The sequence below is a fragment of the Pezoporus wallicus genome, unplaced genomic scaffold (genome assembly GCF_028554395.1).
Source record: "Pezoporus wallicus isolate ANWC-B61680 ecotype Strahan unplaced genomic scaffold, APGP_CSIRO_Pwel_v1 contig_1438, whole genome shotgun sequence".
NCBI lineage: Eukaryota > Metazoa > Chordata > Aves > Psittaciformes > Psittacidae > Pezoporus > Pezoporus wallicus.
In genome coordinates, this window is record NW_026638681.1 from 3,787,636 (window position 1) to 3,806,129 (window position 18,494).

General features: G+C 40.9%; 1 protein-coding gene across 1 annotated transcript; it reads left to right on the forward strand.

Annotated features, from left to right (window-relative positions):
* The first annotated feature begins 5,769 nt into the window (after positions 1–5,769).
* Positions 5,770–13,917, forward strand: TASL (TLR adaptor interacting with endolysosomal SLC15A4). Its single transcript, XM_057411851.1, has 2 exons — positions 5,770–6,323; positions 12,851–13,917. Exon 2 carries the CDS (start codon positions 12,852–12,854, stop codon positions 13,707–13,709), a length of 858 nt encoding a protein of 285 aa, XP_057267834.1. The 5' UTR covers positions 5,770–6,323; position 12,851; the 3' UTR covers positions 13,710–13,917.
* Positions 13,918–18,494: the final 4,577 nt, after the last annotated feature.

Here is an 18,494-nt window from a genome sequence, read left to right on the forward strand (position 1 = left end):
TGCTGTGGTATTTTGATACACTATCAACACAAATTCCTTCTTAGAAGTCTGACTTCCTTTGGTTTTATTACATTACACTGAGGTATAGTAAAAAATTAAAAAGGAAGAAAAATCTTATCTATTGACCAATCTTATTTTTCAGTTAAAAGCTTTTTGCCTGATCTCAAAGTGTCATCACTAGTGACTAGGTATCACTGAACCAAGAAGTACATTAGCAGTGTGACACATGATTTATTTTTAACAAAGACTCAATGCAAGCATTGTAATTAGGGAATGTATCATATGGCAGGATTTTATGCAGGTAGGCAGCGTTACAGCCAATCTGTGTTGCCTTTTAAAATAGCATTTGAAACTTTCATAATATAATTAACTATTTCCTCCTTTTGAATTACACAGAAAATCCTGGTTTATCCCAGAGAGTCTGTCTAGCCAGAATGGGAATATGACAGAAAGCCAGGGAGAAAACTGCCAATACCGTACTGAGCTAGTCCTGCAGAGATGAGGACTCTAACCTTCCTTGTCCTCAAGATGCACACAGGTGGAACAACAAGCTTCACCTCTCATCAGCTGGGATTTTCTGAGGCTTAGAGCTTATTAAATCTGGAGACCTGCTGAGAAAGGAATCCAGAGCTCACCCTGGGGCAAAAAAGCAGAAAAGGGCTCCTGAGGGAAAGAAAGCCAAGCTCTGGCAACACTGGTAACACAACTTCAGACTGCTGCACTCTTCCAGGGACGGTGCTGTGGCCTACAGGAGTCCCTGCTGTAGATGATACTCCTTCAATAAAAGGGGAGCTACATTCCAAGCAGCAAAAATATTTCCTCCCAGATCTACTGGTTAGTCTTATTAATCCAATGCTAAGCCTTTCTATCTGATGCACAGGATGTAATTAACTGCTGCTTAATTAAGTGAGCATATGTGAGTAATCATTTCATACTTGTGATGAAAAGAATGCATTACAACATCCCTGTGGGATTCCTGTGTAGGAAGTGATGTGATATAGAGACTCAGGCACGTTTTTGTTCTGCAGGAAGTGCTTTGAAATACAGGGATATGGAGTGGCTGATTTATTTGCCACCTGAAATACTGATATTGATCACACCTATTTGCTACACATGCTCAGGTTTACAGGTGAAAACCAATAATTAAGATTTTTTTTTTTCACATTGCTGAAATGATTTACATTAATTTCAAGCATTTAAAGAAGTTTTCAATGTTTGAAAAATGATCTTGTTCAGCATCTAGTTGGTAACATGGACAGTGAGATTGAGTGTGCCTTCAGCAAGTATGCCAATGACACTAAGTTATGTGATTCAGTTGATAGGCTGGAGAGAAGGAATGCCATCCAGAGGGACCTTGACACACTTGTGAGGTAGGCTAATGCCAACCTTATGAAGTTTAACCATGCCAAATGCAAGGTCCTGCACCTGGGTCAGAGCAATCCCAGGCACAGCTACAGGTTGGGCAGAGAAGAGATTCAGAGCAGCCCTGCGGAGAAGGACTTGGGGGTGTCGGTAGATGAGAAATTGAACATCAGCCAGTGTCAGTGTGCTCTCACAGCCCAGAAAGCCAACCGTATCCTGGGCTGCATCAAAAGGAGTGTGACCAGCAGGTCGAAGGAGGTGATCCTGCCCCTCTACTCTGCATTCATGAGACCCCACTTGGAGTACTGTGTGCAGTTCTGGTGTCCTCAACATAAGAAGGACATGGAACAGTTGGAACAAGTCCAGAGGAGGCCATGGGGATGATCAGGGGACTGGAGCACGTCCAGTATGAAGATAGGCTGGGAAAGTTGGGGCTGTTCAGCCTGGAGAAGAGAAGGCTGCATGGAGACCTCATAGCAGCCTTCCAGTATCTGAAGGGGGCCTACAAGGATGCTGGGGAGGGACTCTTCAGCAGGGACTGGTGATAGGACAAGGGGTAGTGGGTTTAAACTCAAACAGGGGATGTTCAGATGAGATATAAAGAAGAAATTCTTTCTGTGAGAGTGGTGAGACACTGAACAGGTTGCCCAGAGAAGTGGTAAATGCTCCATCCCTGGCAGTGTTCAAGGCCAGATTGAACATGGTCTTGAGTTAAATGGTCTAGTGGAAGTTGTCCCTGCCCATGCAGGGGTGTTGGATCTAGATGATCTTAAGGTCCTTTCCAATCCTAACTATTCTATGATTCTATGATTTTATTGAAGGAGCATGTAAGGCAGCAAATGTTCCCTATCCCATTGTCACTTGAAGTACAAAAATCATATTAGAATGCAACAAGAAATCAGGAAATTCATGGTTCTTGCCTCTATAGATAACTAAAAGATTTAGTGGTCATTTGTATGATGAAACAACTGTTTCATTTTGAAGTATCATACTCTGGATGCAAAATTCGGTCAATTTAGTGATGTGAAAGGTGCTGTGCTCCCCGACTCGGTTCCTAAAGCTAAGGCTCTGGGACCCAAGCATAGCCAGACTTCTCAGAGCTGTGGGTGCAGTTGCTGGCTATGGGCACCTGGAAGTAATAAATACAGGTGGGCGCCAAAAACTCCTCAACATTTTCCAGAGCTTCAAAGGTTGTCTGTGCATCTAAGCCCTTTTCTTCCTATTTAGAAGCATGTGGCCAAAAAGATGATGATGTCACAGCCACCTTTCTTCCACCTTACAGGTGGAGGGCTGGAGTAGTTCATCCATGAGGCTCCATTCAGATGGATATCTGAAAACCAGTCTTTCCTGCATGCCTGTGGATGATGGGAATCCTCGCATTTTACCTAGAAAATTATGTTGATCTTTTTTCTACTTCAGGTAATTAAGAGAGTGGAAAGAAAACTGTGCACAGTGGGGGCTTCTTTCCTGTTTAAAGACTGATGTTTTACTCAAATAATTGATTATATTGGTGTAATTGATGCACTGGAAACTGAGCTTCAGATTCTAATCAAATGTGGCATACTGGGAAACTTGAAATATAAGTGATTTTGCTGCTGTAAGTAATACAAATCATTCATGATTGTTCTTTATGATGAAGCACTGGATAATGTGCTTATTTCCTTCAGTAACCTCTTCCCTTCCAATGACCAAAAGGATTCAAAATATTCCCTTTGTCATCATATTGCATGAAGTAATTAAACTAGGTGGTAATCTTATGGTGTTGTCTTTGACCTTTTGAATTTCAAAATTCCTAGTTAATGGCATAGACATACCAAAAGGGGATAGAGCTATAATTGTTTGATAACCTCATTGAGCTTACTTTGTACATGCCTGCTTGAATATATGCATGAAAATGGATTTATTTTCGGCACTTATGCCTACTATTAATTTTCACAAAAAGCTATGGAATATTGATCCTCTCAAAGGCTCCCAACTTACTATTTCTAGAAAGCAAACATTTCACCTACAAGTGACAGGCAGCTGCTTTGCACTTCTCAATAAAACAGGCCTAGGTTAAGCAGAGATTTATTTATACTGAACCTCTGTGGTGGAGTGTGTAGGTGTACAAAAGGAACTTCAACCTTGTGTTTATGACAGTATAACATTATCAGTTACAACATACTGAGACATGCTAGGTGAATGGCGTCAGTGGGCAAGGGTTACTCGGTGAAGAAATGATAAACTGTCCAGTAGAATCCTATAGATGAGTCCCTTGACAACATTTTTCTGTTCTGCTTACATCAGCCAATAGTGTGCCACATTTGGAGCAGATGTGAACAGTGAAACAGCTGGTGCTGAAACCCTGCCTCCATGGTATACATGTTCTGGGGTGGTCAGATTTGACTAGCTCCGCTGTGTCCTGTGAAAGCCCATGAGGAAACTTGCCCATGGTACATTTGAAGTATGGTCCTGGTGAGTGTCCCCCTGCTGAGCTTCATCCAAAAGGAATCTGCTTCACATGGTTAAAAGAGGCAAAGCACAGTAAGGGCATACAACTGGCAGATTTGTTTTGGAAATAAACTCCTGAACTGAAATAAAAAGCTAAGGTGTACATAGGGTCAAAATTAAAGCAGCTCCCTGGAGAAAACTCTCTGTCAGTAGAAAGAATGTGGTAGAGAAGGAAACAGGGAACTGTGCAACTTACTCCAAATGTTTTCCTTTTCACTTGTGGGACTGGGGATAACACCTTCTTGATGCCCTGGGCTTGCCATAGTGGAGTACACTGATAAAAATAAATTTTCTTTGCCTCAGACAATCTGAGCTACATTTACAGATGAGGAGACTGACTGAGACTCCCTAAGGTGCTAAAGCTTTACCTCTCCTGTCATACAGTTCTACGTTTCCCTTCCATAGGCACATACAGCTACTGTGTACAAATACAGATAATGTTTGACTTCCTCTAGAGCACTAAAAACATTACATGCACATGCCTGGGGAAGAAAAAATAAAGCCATTTATTTTTTCCAAATCTAAGTGCCCGAAGGCAAGTCTTGAATCCATACTGAGGTATTTCTAAAAAGCAGATTTAGTTTTCAGTGGTACTGGGTAGCTGTGCTTTTCTGGCTGTGGAAGCACTTTTTACGTTCAGAAAATCTGCCCATTTGTATCTGGCTGTTTTTACATGGACTTAGATAATTTCTAATGTATTTTGAAAACTTTCTGAGGACCTCTACAGAAACGCTTTTTTATAGTACCAAAGTTATTTCCCAACAGTCTAAAGAGAAATGCTGAGCTTCTGTGTATATGAAGATCTCTGGATATACAAAAGAAGTAAAATTTCCCAGCAATTTATTTCTTGCTCCCCTCAATACTATTTCAACCAGATATAGAAACACTGAAAAAAATGTTGGGCCTGCATATATTTGACACTGGCCCGCAGTACCAGTGAAAGATCAGAGAAAAAAAATCAATAATATTAATGTTAAGCATAAAAGAGTTGTCTGTTACTACAGAGCTTTGTTTCCACAGGAGCACTTTTACAGCAAAGCCCTCTATTGAGATTTGCATTAAACTGCCTTTTTTTTTCCCCAGTTTTTGTGCTTTTTAGATGCTGTTGATCTTAACATAGCATATGATTTGGTACAACATTATTTGATTAAACTATTGTATGCATTAGCTAGTGGTGTAAGGCCAGACTGACCATATGTACTTTTTCCATGCCTATGGCTAAGAAGACTTTGTATGCTACTCCCAATTATGTACCATATCACAGGGAATATTTAGAAAAATTATGTTAAGAGAAATGTTGTACTGCCTCATATTTTTCTAGCTGGCAGAGTTGGAGGTTTCTGAGAAAAAAACTCAGAAAGGAATTAAAATACCCTGAGAATGAAAATATATTTCTCTTATTATTGTAAAGTATGGATGCCTGATGATGGGTTTTTAAGCAAATTCTCTACATCCTTTTGGGATCCATTCAGACACTCCAGTTACATCCTTTAAACAGTACTTATCCTCTGTCATAGAATCGTAGAATCGGTTGGGTTGGAAAGGACCTTAAAGATCATCCGGTTCCAACCCCCCTGCCATGGGCAGGGACACCTTCCAGTAGAACAGGTTGCTCAAAGCCTCATAAGGAATATGTCCTTTAAGGAATACTCTAACAACAATCTCAAATCCCTATTCGCTGTCCGTACACCTCAAGCTTGGAGGGTGAACTCCCCCTTGCCCAAGGTATTTTCATACACTGCCCCTGCTAAGACAAGCTGCCTTTGTGGGGATGGCAGGCACTGAGGTACCAAGAGCATCTCAAATCTAACTTTCTTCATGACAGGTTTTGCAGATTCCAAGCAAAACCTGATAAACTAGCTGAGCTGTATGGCTTGGTGGAAGATGAGATATATGAGGGTCTGCAGACAACAAAGTAGGCCTGCTGGGATATGCATTTCTGCTTTGACATCTCAGTCTTCCTACCTATTTGGCATGACAATCTTGACATATCTAGATGTCTTGAGGTGTCAATTAAAAGGAAAACGATAGGTAGTGGTTGAAGCGGGATACACTATAAAGTTGCCAACAAACAAGCAGTTTCTCTAAGATTGTTCTAGCTGTTCAACTCACTAGCTTTTTTTTGTTTTTTAATAACAGTTAATAAAGAGAAGTCCTCGACTGTGTTGCAATCAGCTATTTTAACAGCACACGGTTTCACAACAAAGTTTCGTTTAGACATAAAAGAGGAAGCAAGTTCAGCATGCTGCTGTTCAGTCAGTTATAAAAACCCCTCATCTCCTAAGGGACTTTCTTTCTATATTTCTGTGCTATAGAGGAGTAGAAATAAAACACGTCATCGTAGAAGTGTATTTAAAAAGGAAATAAAAACAGAGTGTTGCATTTTGGGGTAGGACAGACTCACAGGAAGCTTTAAACTGGTTAGAAGACAACAAATTTCCTGTACCTGGTCTGCTGCTGTATCTTTGGAGGTAAGAACTAAAATATGCTATGCATTATATAAATGTATGAAAGTGTTGCTCTTGCTTATCAAAGTGGCTCAGTTCTGTTTGTGTGGGATAGCAGCTAGTAAAATGGAGATGTACTTTTTCTGTTTTGTATGCATGTGTGTGTTTGGAGCATCTCATCCACTGACCACATGCAGTTTCTGCTGCCTTAAGGAGTGATGGGAACATTTAAAAAGTGCCTTCTTCACAACCATGACTGACTGTGATTGCTATGCAACTTTGAAATACAAACAAGAAATTGTTCCTCTGGTATTTCTAAAGCCTTTCATAAAAGCATAGTAAAAAATGGGGAGTTTTTAGGATACTTTCAAAAGGGAGCCTTACCAAGTGTGTTGCTTTTATCATAATTCTAGTATTTTAATTGGTCTTTCTGTGCATGTTAGTATACTGTCTAACTAATGTCCTTGATTGGGAGTACTCCATTTGTAGATTAGAAATAAAAAAAGTCATCATAACAGATAAACTTGGGCATTGTATTAAAAAAGAATTAATAGAAAAAAGCTTAGACTTCTCTCAGACCAAGATGACATTAAAAGGTATAAACAAGTGTTATCAGTTTATTTTCCTGATTCATAGCAATTTTTTTCGTTTGCTTCTAATTCAGAGCTTGACATGGGTAAACACATACAACATGCACCCTGCCCCCTAGTTTTTATACTGTACAGCAGATGTGACTAATGTTTCAATGTTCATTAGTGCATCATTTCCCTTCGATCTCTTGGGAAACCCCTTCAGCCTTTTCTATCTGTCTTACTTTAGCATTTATTCTTTTCACTTCTAGAAAGTGTATTCTCTTCTGTAAGAGTGCACATGAATTTATTTCCCCTTTACTTCAACTGCTTAGATACAAAATACTGCAGTCCATATAGTTCAGTCACGATAACAACTAACAACTCATTAAAATAAACACAGAAATCCCAAAACATGAGATTATTTCCACCCCAGAAAGACATGAGAGCAAAGTGTAGTGGAAGGTGTCCCTACCTATTGCAGGAGAATTGAAACTAGATGATCTCTAAGGTTCCTTCCAACCCAAACCATTCTATGATTCTATGATTATGAATGTAGTGCCCAATTCTGTCCTGCCTCACATTTCATGTCGTTGCTTACAGCTGTGGATATGAGATGTAAAATGCTGGCAAACGAGATGGATGATATCCTAAACCAACTTTGTATGGGTCTAGATGACTAAGAAAAATGTGAGAAATTATGAACCAGGCTTGCTCTGTATGAAGTTTCAAGGAACTTGAACTGATAAAACAGACTTAGATGGGAAATTATTTGAGAGCTCAAGAAACTGTATTCACCCACATACAGTCTTAATTGTATTTTTATGGAAGCCTGTGCCCCCAACTCCACTGAAATATAAAACAACACTCAAACAATACAATAAGAATGTACTTTTTTCCTAAATGAAAGAAATCAGGTGCTCCCAAAGCTCACTGCCATCCATTTAGCATGATTAAAAATGGGTAGACACTTGTATAACAAGAACATTCAACAGTACAGAAGACATATAAAGTATCATGTGTTCTTGGGGAAGATACCTCTCCTCACTTGCTTGCTTCAGCCTATCCTTCAAGGGCATTCCCACATACTCTTGAAATACAGGATTATTATCCTCGCAAGCCTACTCTAATTGTTATCCCCAAGTCAGCTCGTATTCCCCTGTGGGAGAGGTACTCCTAGCATTCCTTCATCTCTTGAACTATTGACATGTGAATAAAAAAGAGCAGGGCTTGTGTTTTCTTCTGTGAGAAGACCGAACGGTCAGAGCAGAGAGCTGTGGGGAGGGAACAAGAGGGCTTTGGCTCTTGACTGTTGCTGAAAGAACTTCACGGTGCAGTCTCACAGGTCCCACAACTTCCAGAGCAGCAGCAGCAGGGAGAGGAAGTTACACAAGTAGCATATAGTATTTGGATGCTTCTGCAAAAGTGCCTCTTAGCTATTCCTCTTCTCTTCTGCCACGGACAAAGTGGGCCAACACCTACCTCAAGTAGCAACTGTGCTTATCATAGAATCATAGAACAGCCCAGTTTGAAAAGGACCGTGAAAGATCATCTGGTCCAACCTTTCATGGGGAAGGGAACCTATATGAGATTATCTAGCACCCTGTCCATCTGGAAAATCTCCAGCACTGGTGACTCCACCAGGTCCCTTTCACCAAGGCTTCTCCATAGCCATTTCAGATTCTAGCCTGTACTGGGCATTTGATTATGTTGTCTCATGTGCAGGACCTTGTGCTTGTCTTTGTTGACAAAGACAGTTCTTCCTGACACACTTTGCCATCCCATCCAGGTCTCTCTGTAAGATGGCTTTCCCTCCTGATGCATCCACCTCACCACACAGTTTCCTGTCATCAGCATTACCTGTACCCAAGCCAGCCCCAAGCACTAGAGACAGCCCTTATCAAATGGGGTTCAGATACCAAAGATCAAGCGGGTTTCAGGCATTAAGGAAAGGCTATGTTCATCTATAGGCACAGGTCATTATACTACCTTCTTCACTCTCCTGATTTCCCTACACTGGATACACGGAGGCTTCCTGGGAGCTGTTTCACAGCAGAGGAAGGTACTGAAGCACACACAGGCTCGCTCTCCAGCCCATCCTGCTTGCCAGGTGAACTCTTGCATGCATGTCGTGCAACTTGAGATAGATCCCAAACCACAGTGAGGGAATCTGCTGTATCTCCACAGACTGGAAAATTATTTCTTAAAATGTTGAAAAAATGCTACAGATGGCTCCACAGGATTTGAGTTCGAGACACGGGAACTAAAATCTCATTGAGAAGCCCATCTAGTAAGTCAGCTAGAAGTTAAGGTATACCTTGTGATAAAACTTGATCTCTAACCACCAGCAGAGCAACTTTAGTGCCATTCAGAGCCTTGCTTTCAGTAGGGATCTTAAAGCCAGACGTACACAAAGCAAGCTTGTTTCTTATATGAGTTTCTATCCCCTCTTTTTGCAATGCAAAAGAATGTCCCTTTCCCTACTGAGCTGTGATCCCAGCTGGCACCACATTCTTTCCATTCTCCCTAGCAACTTTTTATCTTGCTCAGGTTTGTATATATGACACAATTTATCATACCTCTTTGTGTACACTTCTCAGGTTTTCCTTAACTGTTTTGCTTATCCTGAGCCAAGAACTCACATTCTGTTTGCCTGCTCCCAGACTCTAATCTGAGGTCTTTATGCAAACACTGTCACCATCTCTAAGCATTATAACCCAGCAGACTTGCTGCCACTCAGAAAATACTGGCAATACCACTGAATTTTCCACAAAGCTTTAAACATTCATCCTGCATTTAGGCTTTTCTTACACTGAAGAACTGAACAAAAACCCCAGGCAAGACAGGAGTTTTTAAGATCATCTGACAGTAATAAAGACTATGTCAGATAGAAATGAGTGTGAACTGTACAGTCTTCTCTTTCCTTCTCTACCAGGCTTGAACAGAATGTAGTGAGCTCCCATTGCCAGAACAGTAGCCACACAAGGAAAAATCTCTTTGTTCACCTTGCATGCAAATGTATCAGATCAGAATTATAAAAGGGACTGTTTTTCCTTGTGCAAGGAAATTAATTCAGTAATTTTCATGAAGAGGGAAGTGAAATCTGAATTTAAGGAGCACAAACCCCAAAATATTGAAAGACAATAGATAAAATCCCCATGCACTTGGAGTCCTGGTACATACATGTGACTGAGGCGTTGAAGGGGGATTAAGAGAAGGGGCACGAGAAGTAGAATTAATGAAAACTGTCATCCTTATCAGACATAAAATACAAAAATTAAAGGTGACCCAATTGCGTGACGAGCAACTGGTAATGATGGAATGACAGCTTGACAGAGTTATATGTTATATTAAGTACCAGAACGTCTCTTTTGCATTCAGGCTCTCAGCACTGCCTATCAAAACTTCAATCAGATTTCCTTGCAGAGCTGGGAATAGATTAGTGCAACAGTCCTTGCCAGCTTCGAAGGGTAAGCTTGTAACTCATTCAACTAAACACACAACTCCTGAGCAGGATGGAAGCCTAATCCTTTTCAGTTTTCCAGTTCTTTTGTTTCCACTCCTGTCTCAGACATCATGCTCTGAAACTCTTAAAATAAGTATTGCAGAAGGCAGTGCAAAGAAATGAAACCATCGGTTTCATTTCTCTAATGTATCACCTTATGACAGAAACAACAAACATCTGGGTAGTAGGAAAGACAGAAGTGTCACATGCTGCCTGCACACAATTGGCTTTGCCTATGTTGGTTGAGCAGTGAACAGGCCATATGTTCCATTCATTTCTCAGAATCCACATTAAAATTAAGCATAGGATTAACCGTATAGGAATTCCAGACTCATTCTTGCCAACTTTCGTAGTGCTTTTGAAATCAGGCCATCTGGGCCCTAGATGACTGGGGGGAAGGGAATAGCCTTTGCACTGCAGAAGAGAGGAACTGAAGAAGAGAAAGAGGGGTGCATTGATAACCTGAGTAGCTCTAGCATTTGGCTAAGCTTTCTGTGGTAGCACCTATATTACAGCTAAAAACTAAAGCAAGGGAACAGAAGCATACTGCAAGGAATACTAAGACCCAAGAGTGATTTCCACTCCCCCACTCGTTGTGTAAATAGATCAATTTTCATGAGATGTTACCTGCCTGTGGGAAATCTCACACAACTAGCAGCAGAAGGCAGGATCCAGGGTCACCAAAGCAAGTGTTTGGACACATTTAATTTTCTGTGAGTATTTCCTTCTGGAGGAAGTCCATTTTCCATCCAACCCTCTTCATAGTGTGGAAGTGATTTCCTCCTTCCTCCTGAGGAAAGTCTTTTCTCACACTGTCTCCTTCGTAACATCAGCATAAAGTCTATATCCATGCTTGGATGGGATATAGCCAACATTTGTTATTAGTGCAGCATTTTGTACTTGCAACTGTGACACATGAAATACTTTGCTAAGAAATGAGAGTCCATTCACTCTTGGAAAAGATAAGTCGAACATTCTACAGCAGCATGGGGTAGTGCAGCGTGTGCCAGAGAGATGACACCTCCCCATTCACAGTTTGTGGGAAGATGTTCCCATTCTGGTGCTGCATCACAGCGTGTGTTGTGAAATAGGCAAACTGTCAAATAAGTGGAACATATGTTCATATCTGCAGAGTCAGTATCCATTAAGGATTAAAATTATATAATTGGATTAAATAATAAATGAAGAGAAGTACTCATTATTAAAACAAAGACAAGTTATTTGTTCCGCATTTTGTACTATAGAAAGAAAAGAACAGTTTTTCTTTTAACTTACTTTTACTTAAGATTTACTTTCTTTTTGCTAGACCACACCATATTTTTTTTTAGGGACATCTTTTTCACTGACCATTTCCTTGGCATCTATTAAAAGAAAAGGCAGAAGTGGGCTTAAGAACAATTATGTTATAGTGGAGCTGTAAAGCTTGGGCAGAACATTTGCTGATGTGCAGATGCATGTGTGTCCTTGCTAGCAAGTCCTGTCATTCATTACTAACATGTCTGTGCAGCTTTTGAGACTAAGCTGCCTGTTCATATTGTGGAGTGAGTTAGTGATTGCGGGAACCTGACTGTGCCTTTGTAGAAACACAGTGAAAAACTGATTTCAGAGCTGGTGGTGGTACTCATGACTAATCCAACAGTGAAGGAGCCAGAGTACTTCTGAAATGTGCACTTTCCTATGCATTGCCCTGAAATATGTCCCTTCAAAAGTACACTGCAGATTTCTACATCTAGGGTAGTCAGTTTAAGATCCTTTTATAGTAACTGGAGAGTGATAAGCAAATCTAGGCCACAATTCATCTCATAGGTGTCTTAAAAAAGCCAGATGAATTGTGCCTCCAAAAAGCCTTGCTTTTGCCACTGACATTTTCATGTCTAAAAGTTAGAGACAATTAATTCCAATCTGCTTTGCATAGAGAAGTGCGAAGTGCTAATTTAATGATGTGACATCTGTTAATGAAAAAGGAACCGCAATCATTGATTAGTCTGGAACAGAAGGGGTGATATTCTCAATATGAATCCCAAATCAACATAGATCAAGGCAGCTGACAAACCACAAAACAAAGGTTGCTTCAAAGTATATGTGAAGAAGGCGAACCCCTTTGACTTGTTACTGAAGTTAAGGGCAAAAATATGGATACTTAAGTGTAAAATATTTCAGCAATTATTATGACAACAAATCACTTCTTGTTCATCTCTTCTCTGCTCACTGTTGTTGGAAGTATTGGACATGCCATATGTTATGTTGTACAGAATATGCTTTGATGTGATTGAGTTCACATCACAGCAGGGAGACTAGCTGGTCAGTCATTGCCTCAAGTCTTTTAGAAGGACACTCTTGTTCACGTCCAAATTGGAAACATCTCTTTGAATCTAGTACCAGACTTTCCAGTATAATCACCACTCAATGTGTTTGTAATGAGCTAATGGTTTCTTGTAATTTTTCTGTCTTCTGGTGGCTCCTTACTTTTGGTGAAGGATGCTGTCAGAAGGTTACCTTTACAGAATTGCCTACCCTTGTGAAGACCTGAACCGTGAGCTCTACAGCAAGAGTTCGGCTGAGGAAGTGGTGTATGAAATGAAGTCCATTAATTATTCTTCCAAGGATGAAGCACAAGGAAAAAACCTCCTTCAGAGATGCAGATATGCTGGCAAGTGCATTTCCTCTGTCTGCTCTAGAGGTAGCAAGCATAGCAGGAGGCAGAAGGATAATCTACAACCTACACAGCACCCCACAACCATGGAGCAGCCATCTTCATCTATGCATGTCTGTGAGGGGCTGACAAAAAAAGACACCTACCTGGTTCCACCTTCCTGCAAAAGCATTTGTAAGAACTACAACGATTTGCATATAGCTGGAGACTACGTGGTACCGATGAGCTCAGTGACGACAGATTTTACCTGTGACAGTGGCATCGGCCCCTTCTTGGAGTCCTCAGAGATTCCTCCCCCCATGGAGTCCATGAGGGCCCCCCCCACCAGTGACACCGTTCGCAAGCCGGCCCAAGGCTATTCCTCATGCTGGCGGCTGGCGAGCTTAGTGCCCCACCAGCAGCCCCTCTCTGACTCAGCCCTGAACAACTACCTCGAACAGAAGCTGGTGGAACTCTATAAGCAGTACATCATGGATAGCACAGCAAACAGGGCATCCCCCACTCACATCCTGGCCTCGGAACTTATCATGACTAATGTAGATCAAATCAGCACGCAGATATCACGGGAGAGGAATATGGAGACCACCAAGGCCAAGGACATTGTCATTAGCCGCTTCTTACAAATAGCCAGTGGAAAAATATCCTCAGAAATTAGCACACCTAGTCTGCATATTTCCCAGTAACAGCCACATTAATGCATAGTATTTGCATGTCTGCTGTTAGAAAGCTTTTATGTTCTGCAAGGTCAATTTATAGTTTTTTAAGACATTTTTGTGCTTCTTAAAAATGCATTTACTATCTACCATTTAAATTAAACCTTTCAGTATGTATTAAATAAGTGAAAATATCTGTACTCTGCAGCCCCTATTGTGGAGCAGGTGATTTATTGGGTTGGGCTTTTTTGGTTTTTTGCCTTTTTTTAAAAAATAGTTTTTTCCTTAAAGGATTATTTCAGTGAGCCTCAGATGTTTTCAAAAAGTTTTGTAGAAAAATGAGTAAGAGCATATGACTCTCCTTCCTCCCCACATGCTTGACATATTATTTCAACTTTCCTCTGTCTGGAGTCTGCCATCCTACCTCGGGGTCTGTGTGCAGTGGAGGCTTGCACCCACACAAGCACAAGCCCAGTGGTGGCAGAGCCACGCAAATACAGAATTTAGGATGTTATCTAGTTCATCTCCCTGCCCCAAGTGGCTTTACTTAAGACATCCCTCAAAAACTTTTGTAATTTATCCTTAAAGATATTAAGGGATAGGCACTTTATGGTTTCTTCTATACTAACCCTGATTGTTTACTTGGTGTCTTCCTGTGCAAAAGTTATCAGCCCTTTTTGTAAAGACAAACTGTTTCCAAACAGCGTGCATGTGTACCTGCATGTTTGCACTGGACTGAACCATTAAAACAGTTGCTGATGACCTGCAGTCACAGACAGACATCACCTCTGCCAGCTACTTACAGACCTGTAGCTGCAGAGTGGTTGTGTGGGGATAGTGATGATAGCAAAGGGGGAAAAGGAGGAATTGTCCTTTAAGAGAATTGCACATTGAAAAGTAAGGGCTATTCCAAAGCCCATTTAGTTAATGTGAACATTTCCTCTGAATGCAGAAAGAAAACTGAAACAGACTGCTCAGCAGCTCAGCTAACCACTTCTTTTGTTAGCATCATTGCTGTGTATCGTGTATAATTTGAACCTGATGTATTTATAACAGGGTGGCTGTTTTTTGCAAAATTTCACTAAGTCTTACAAAAGAAGAAAATAAAAAGAGCAGCCTTGTGGCAATTGTGGCAAGGATGGTTACCTACTTTCAGTCTGTCTCATGTAGAACATGTTGTCAATGCCAATCCGTTGTTGGTTTCCAAGTATAATGTTAATACTAATTTATCATAAATATTAATATTTCCTTCACATTATTGATTCCACAGTGTTGTTCTGGCCTTTGTGCTCTTACTCTCTTTTTTTTTTTTTTTTTTTTTTTTAATGTAAGTCATGCCTTTACCTATATTTCAAAACAAATGTAAAATAGTTTATTCTATTGCTGCTGTCTTTTCAGAGGTTACTGGGTTAACTCAGTATATTTTCCTGCTTGTGCAATGAAGGGGTATCCAAAAATCAGTTGCCATAATAACCTTTTTATGTGTGAATCCAGAGTCTGTATATCTGTTTCCATAGCAGCCTACCCAAATACTATTATTCAGCAATTCAAGACAGATAATTTCTGGCATATGATATTTCTAGATTGTGATCAAATTAATTTTAAAAATAGAAAAAAATTGCTATTTTTAAGAGAAAATACCATTCATGGTAATGCACAGGCACACACGTGTTCTGTATGCAAAATCCATTACCAGCAAATCTCTCAAAATTCTTCCAGAATAAAAAGATACACTAGAATCTATGAAATGGCTTGCAGAGGACAGAAAAAGCAAGCAAATATTGTAGTTTTATGTCCTACAGATTCAGGCTTTTCAAAACACTGGGATTTTGTTCATGCCTATTGACGTTCACATCACTGAATTTTAGTAGCAAAAGATGTAGTAGAAAGCAACTTTCAGAGTGAAATACATAAATCAATACCCTTGCTGAAAGAGCTGGCACCTTCATCAGAGAATATAATTGATTCTTACACTCAACTCTACCCACTCCACAGACCAGGTCCTGCACAAACAAAATTTCACTTTATCGTCTGTTACTTAGAAGTCCGGATCTTGATTTCCCCCCCAGCTGGTAGGGTTGTGGCTGTACTTGCAGGCAGCATCCACTCACCACAACCTCCTGACTCAGAACCAATACAGGGAACAGCAAGGGCAGCTGGAGATCAGGGGCTGGGAGGCCTGCCTAGACCCACAGGGAAAGGTCCTCTGGTTTACTGGGCTCACTCCATAGCTACTGTGTCAAAGAGCTGCAACAAGAAAGAGGGGCTTAGTACTCAGAGGACAGGGCGGTTGTAGCAATGGGCTACAGAGCAGGGGAGAAGAAAGAGAAGTCTTAAATGTACAATGGCACCTGCATATAGAAGGCATGTTTGATGCTTATATTTGGTTAATCAATCAACTACAAATCATCCAATTCTTGTGCAGCTTTCTTCCAAGCAAATCACTTACTACAGCCATACCCACATTCAAGTGAAGGTTTTATTTTGTACTGTCAGACTGACATTTATGAATTTTATTCATGGAAGGTCATTATCATTGCAGAAGTTGATTTATTCCAGAAAGACTGCATCAACCACTTCTTCCCCACATATGGTTATTTTCTTTTCCCTGCCTAAATATAAATCCCCATTTCATTTTGAGCCCTGCAGCGTACCTGCTTCTCGCATGAATTACATACCAGCCACATCCCATTATCTGAAGTAGTACAGAATGGCTTTTGGATTTAAGACAGTTTCTATATAAACAAACAACTATTCCACTGTGCTCAGCTGAAAGTGCATTTTTATCTCTGTCCTTCCTCCATTTAAAAGTAATCTTCCTCTGCACAGGTGCCTCTCTAGGTGTGGCTGTTTCCTTCTAAAAGCACTTGGATAGCAATGAGGCTTCTATTACCATGAGTCAGGTTGTTATCTAATGTGATTATCATCTCCCTCCTTCTCCCTCCCTCCCCTTCTCTTCTGCCTCAGGGTCAAACGTTTAAAGAGAGAGAGATCCCAATTTTTTAGTAGCTCTGTTAAATAACTAATTTTTAGCCAGGGGTCACGTCATTTCTTGACACAAGCTTATCAATATGCTGATGGAGTTCTAGTGTCTGGGGAGTGTGTGTTGGAGAGAAGAGTTTGAATTCTACCCTCACAATACTTCCTAATAATATGGCTATTTTAATATGGCTAAGGTTGCTTAAGAAGGCACAGAAAATTGTAATGAATAATTCAGTTTACTGTTTGGTTGGTATTTTGACCAGCTGTCAAGAAACTGATCTCAGAAGGATAGTTTATAACCACCACCAGCATAAGCTAGCAGCTTCCTTAGGAATTTTTTCCAGAACGTATTACTGCTGATGACATGATTATATCAGCTAGGAGTTTTGTTGTTTATATGTAGTGTGACTGTGCCTCCAAGAGTCCAAGCCCATCACTGTGGCAGGTGAACACTACCCATGTGTGCCTCCAGGAAGTCTGGGTGTGCAGCGTGATGAGGAAAATCCTTGGTTGTGGGGAGAAAAGAGGAAAAAGGCGGTCGTCAGATTTGTTGCAACCTGGGGGTCCTGCATTTGGATTTAACCCCTCCGCTGGCTCTGATTTCTTATCCATACCAAAAAGCAGTGGGAGGGAAGAAGAAGGGATATAAAGTGCAGGCTGGGCTTTGTGCTGAATGCAAAAAGAGCACATGAACATGAAATGTTCTGATTGCTGTGTTCAGATGAAGGCAAAAAGCTAAGCACTTAAAACTGAAATAAACAAAGTGGTGCAGCTCTGACTCCAGCCAGGCATGTTGCTGGGGTTTCACCTTGGAGAAGCTGCTATAGGGCAGGAGCAGCTTGGGATCTCCCACCGCTGGTGGGTTCAATGGAGCACCCTGAGGTTCAGCTCATTCCCCTTCTACTGTTCCTTCACAGGCTGAAGCAATAGAGAGTTATTTAGGACTATCCCTTCCGTAAGTTTCTTTCTACCATGGGTTTCTCTCAGAGATAGGACCTGTTGAGGATGTAACAGCTGCCAGGAGCAGTTTGGGCAGAAGAGGGGTGAAGGGATGCAGGTTTTATTACCATTTTTAATCAGAACTGCTGTAAAATATCTTTGTTACTGGTGTGGACAGGGGAGATATCTCTTTTTCTCCCAGATTCAGAAGGGACTATTACCAAGTTAGGGAGTTCACCATTTTACAGTGATGACTTGCTACAGATTTTAAACCAGTGCTGAAATACAAAAGGTCTGCTGCACTTTTCCTAGTTGATGAAGTTAATATCTTGTCACACACCTAGTGAAATGCAGCCTGTGTGCTTGCAATAGCTGGTGTTTGTCCACTTGGCATCTCTGTGTTCCCAGAAGCAGCCTGTCTCTGACAGGCTATGGCTGGTATTCAGAAGGAGCAGGAATTTCTCCAGCTGCATTAATTACTCACAGCGTGGACACAGCAGGCAGCTTAAATCAATGTATTGATATTTGCCAGTGCAAGTGAGCAGGGCTGGCTTCTGTTTGGTGGAGCTAGCACAGACCGAGACCTGGCTCCCAAGCTGTGTTGTGCTCAGTAGTACCATCACTGTCTTAGAAGACCATTTACAGTTTAGAAATGTGTGGCAAGGAATGACTAACATGTAGAGGAACAGAATATGCATTGCATCATTACTTCTGCTTTTGCTGTACTGGGAAGAGCTGGCTTGCTGTCTCTCCAGCATTAATGCTGACAGGATTAAGGTGACTTTTCAGAATATTAAGCAGACTTTCTAAGGACTGAAGGGAACAATGTTCCCGAGGCTCTTTCTCAGACCTTCTTACATCTCTGTCAAGGCAAATGTTGGATGAGGTACCTTG

Bases quoted from the DNA above. Each gene is read 5' to 3' on its own strand.
- TASL (XM_057411851.1), top strand. From the start codon at position 12,852: ATGCTGTCAGAAGGTTACCTTTACAGAATTGCCTACCCTTGTGAAGAC.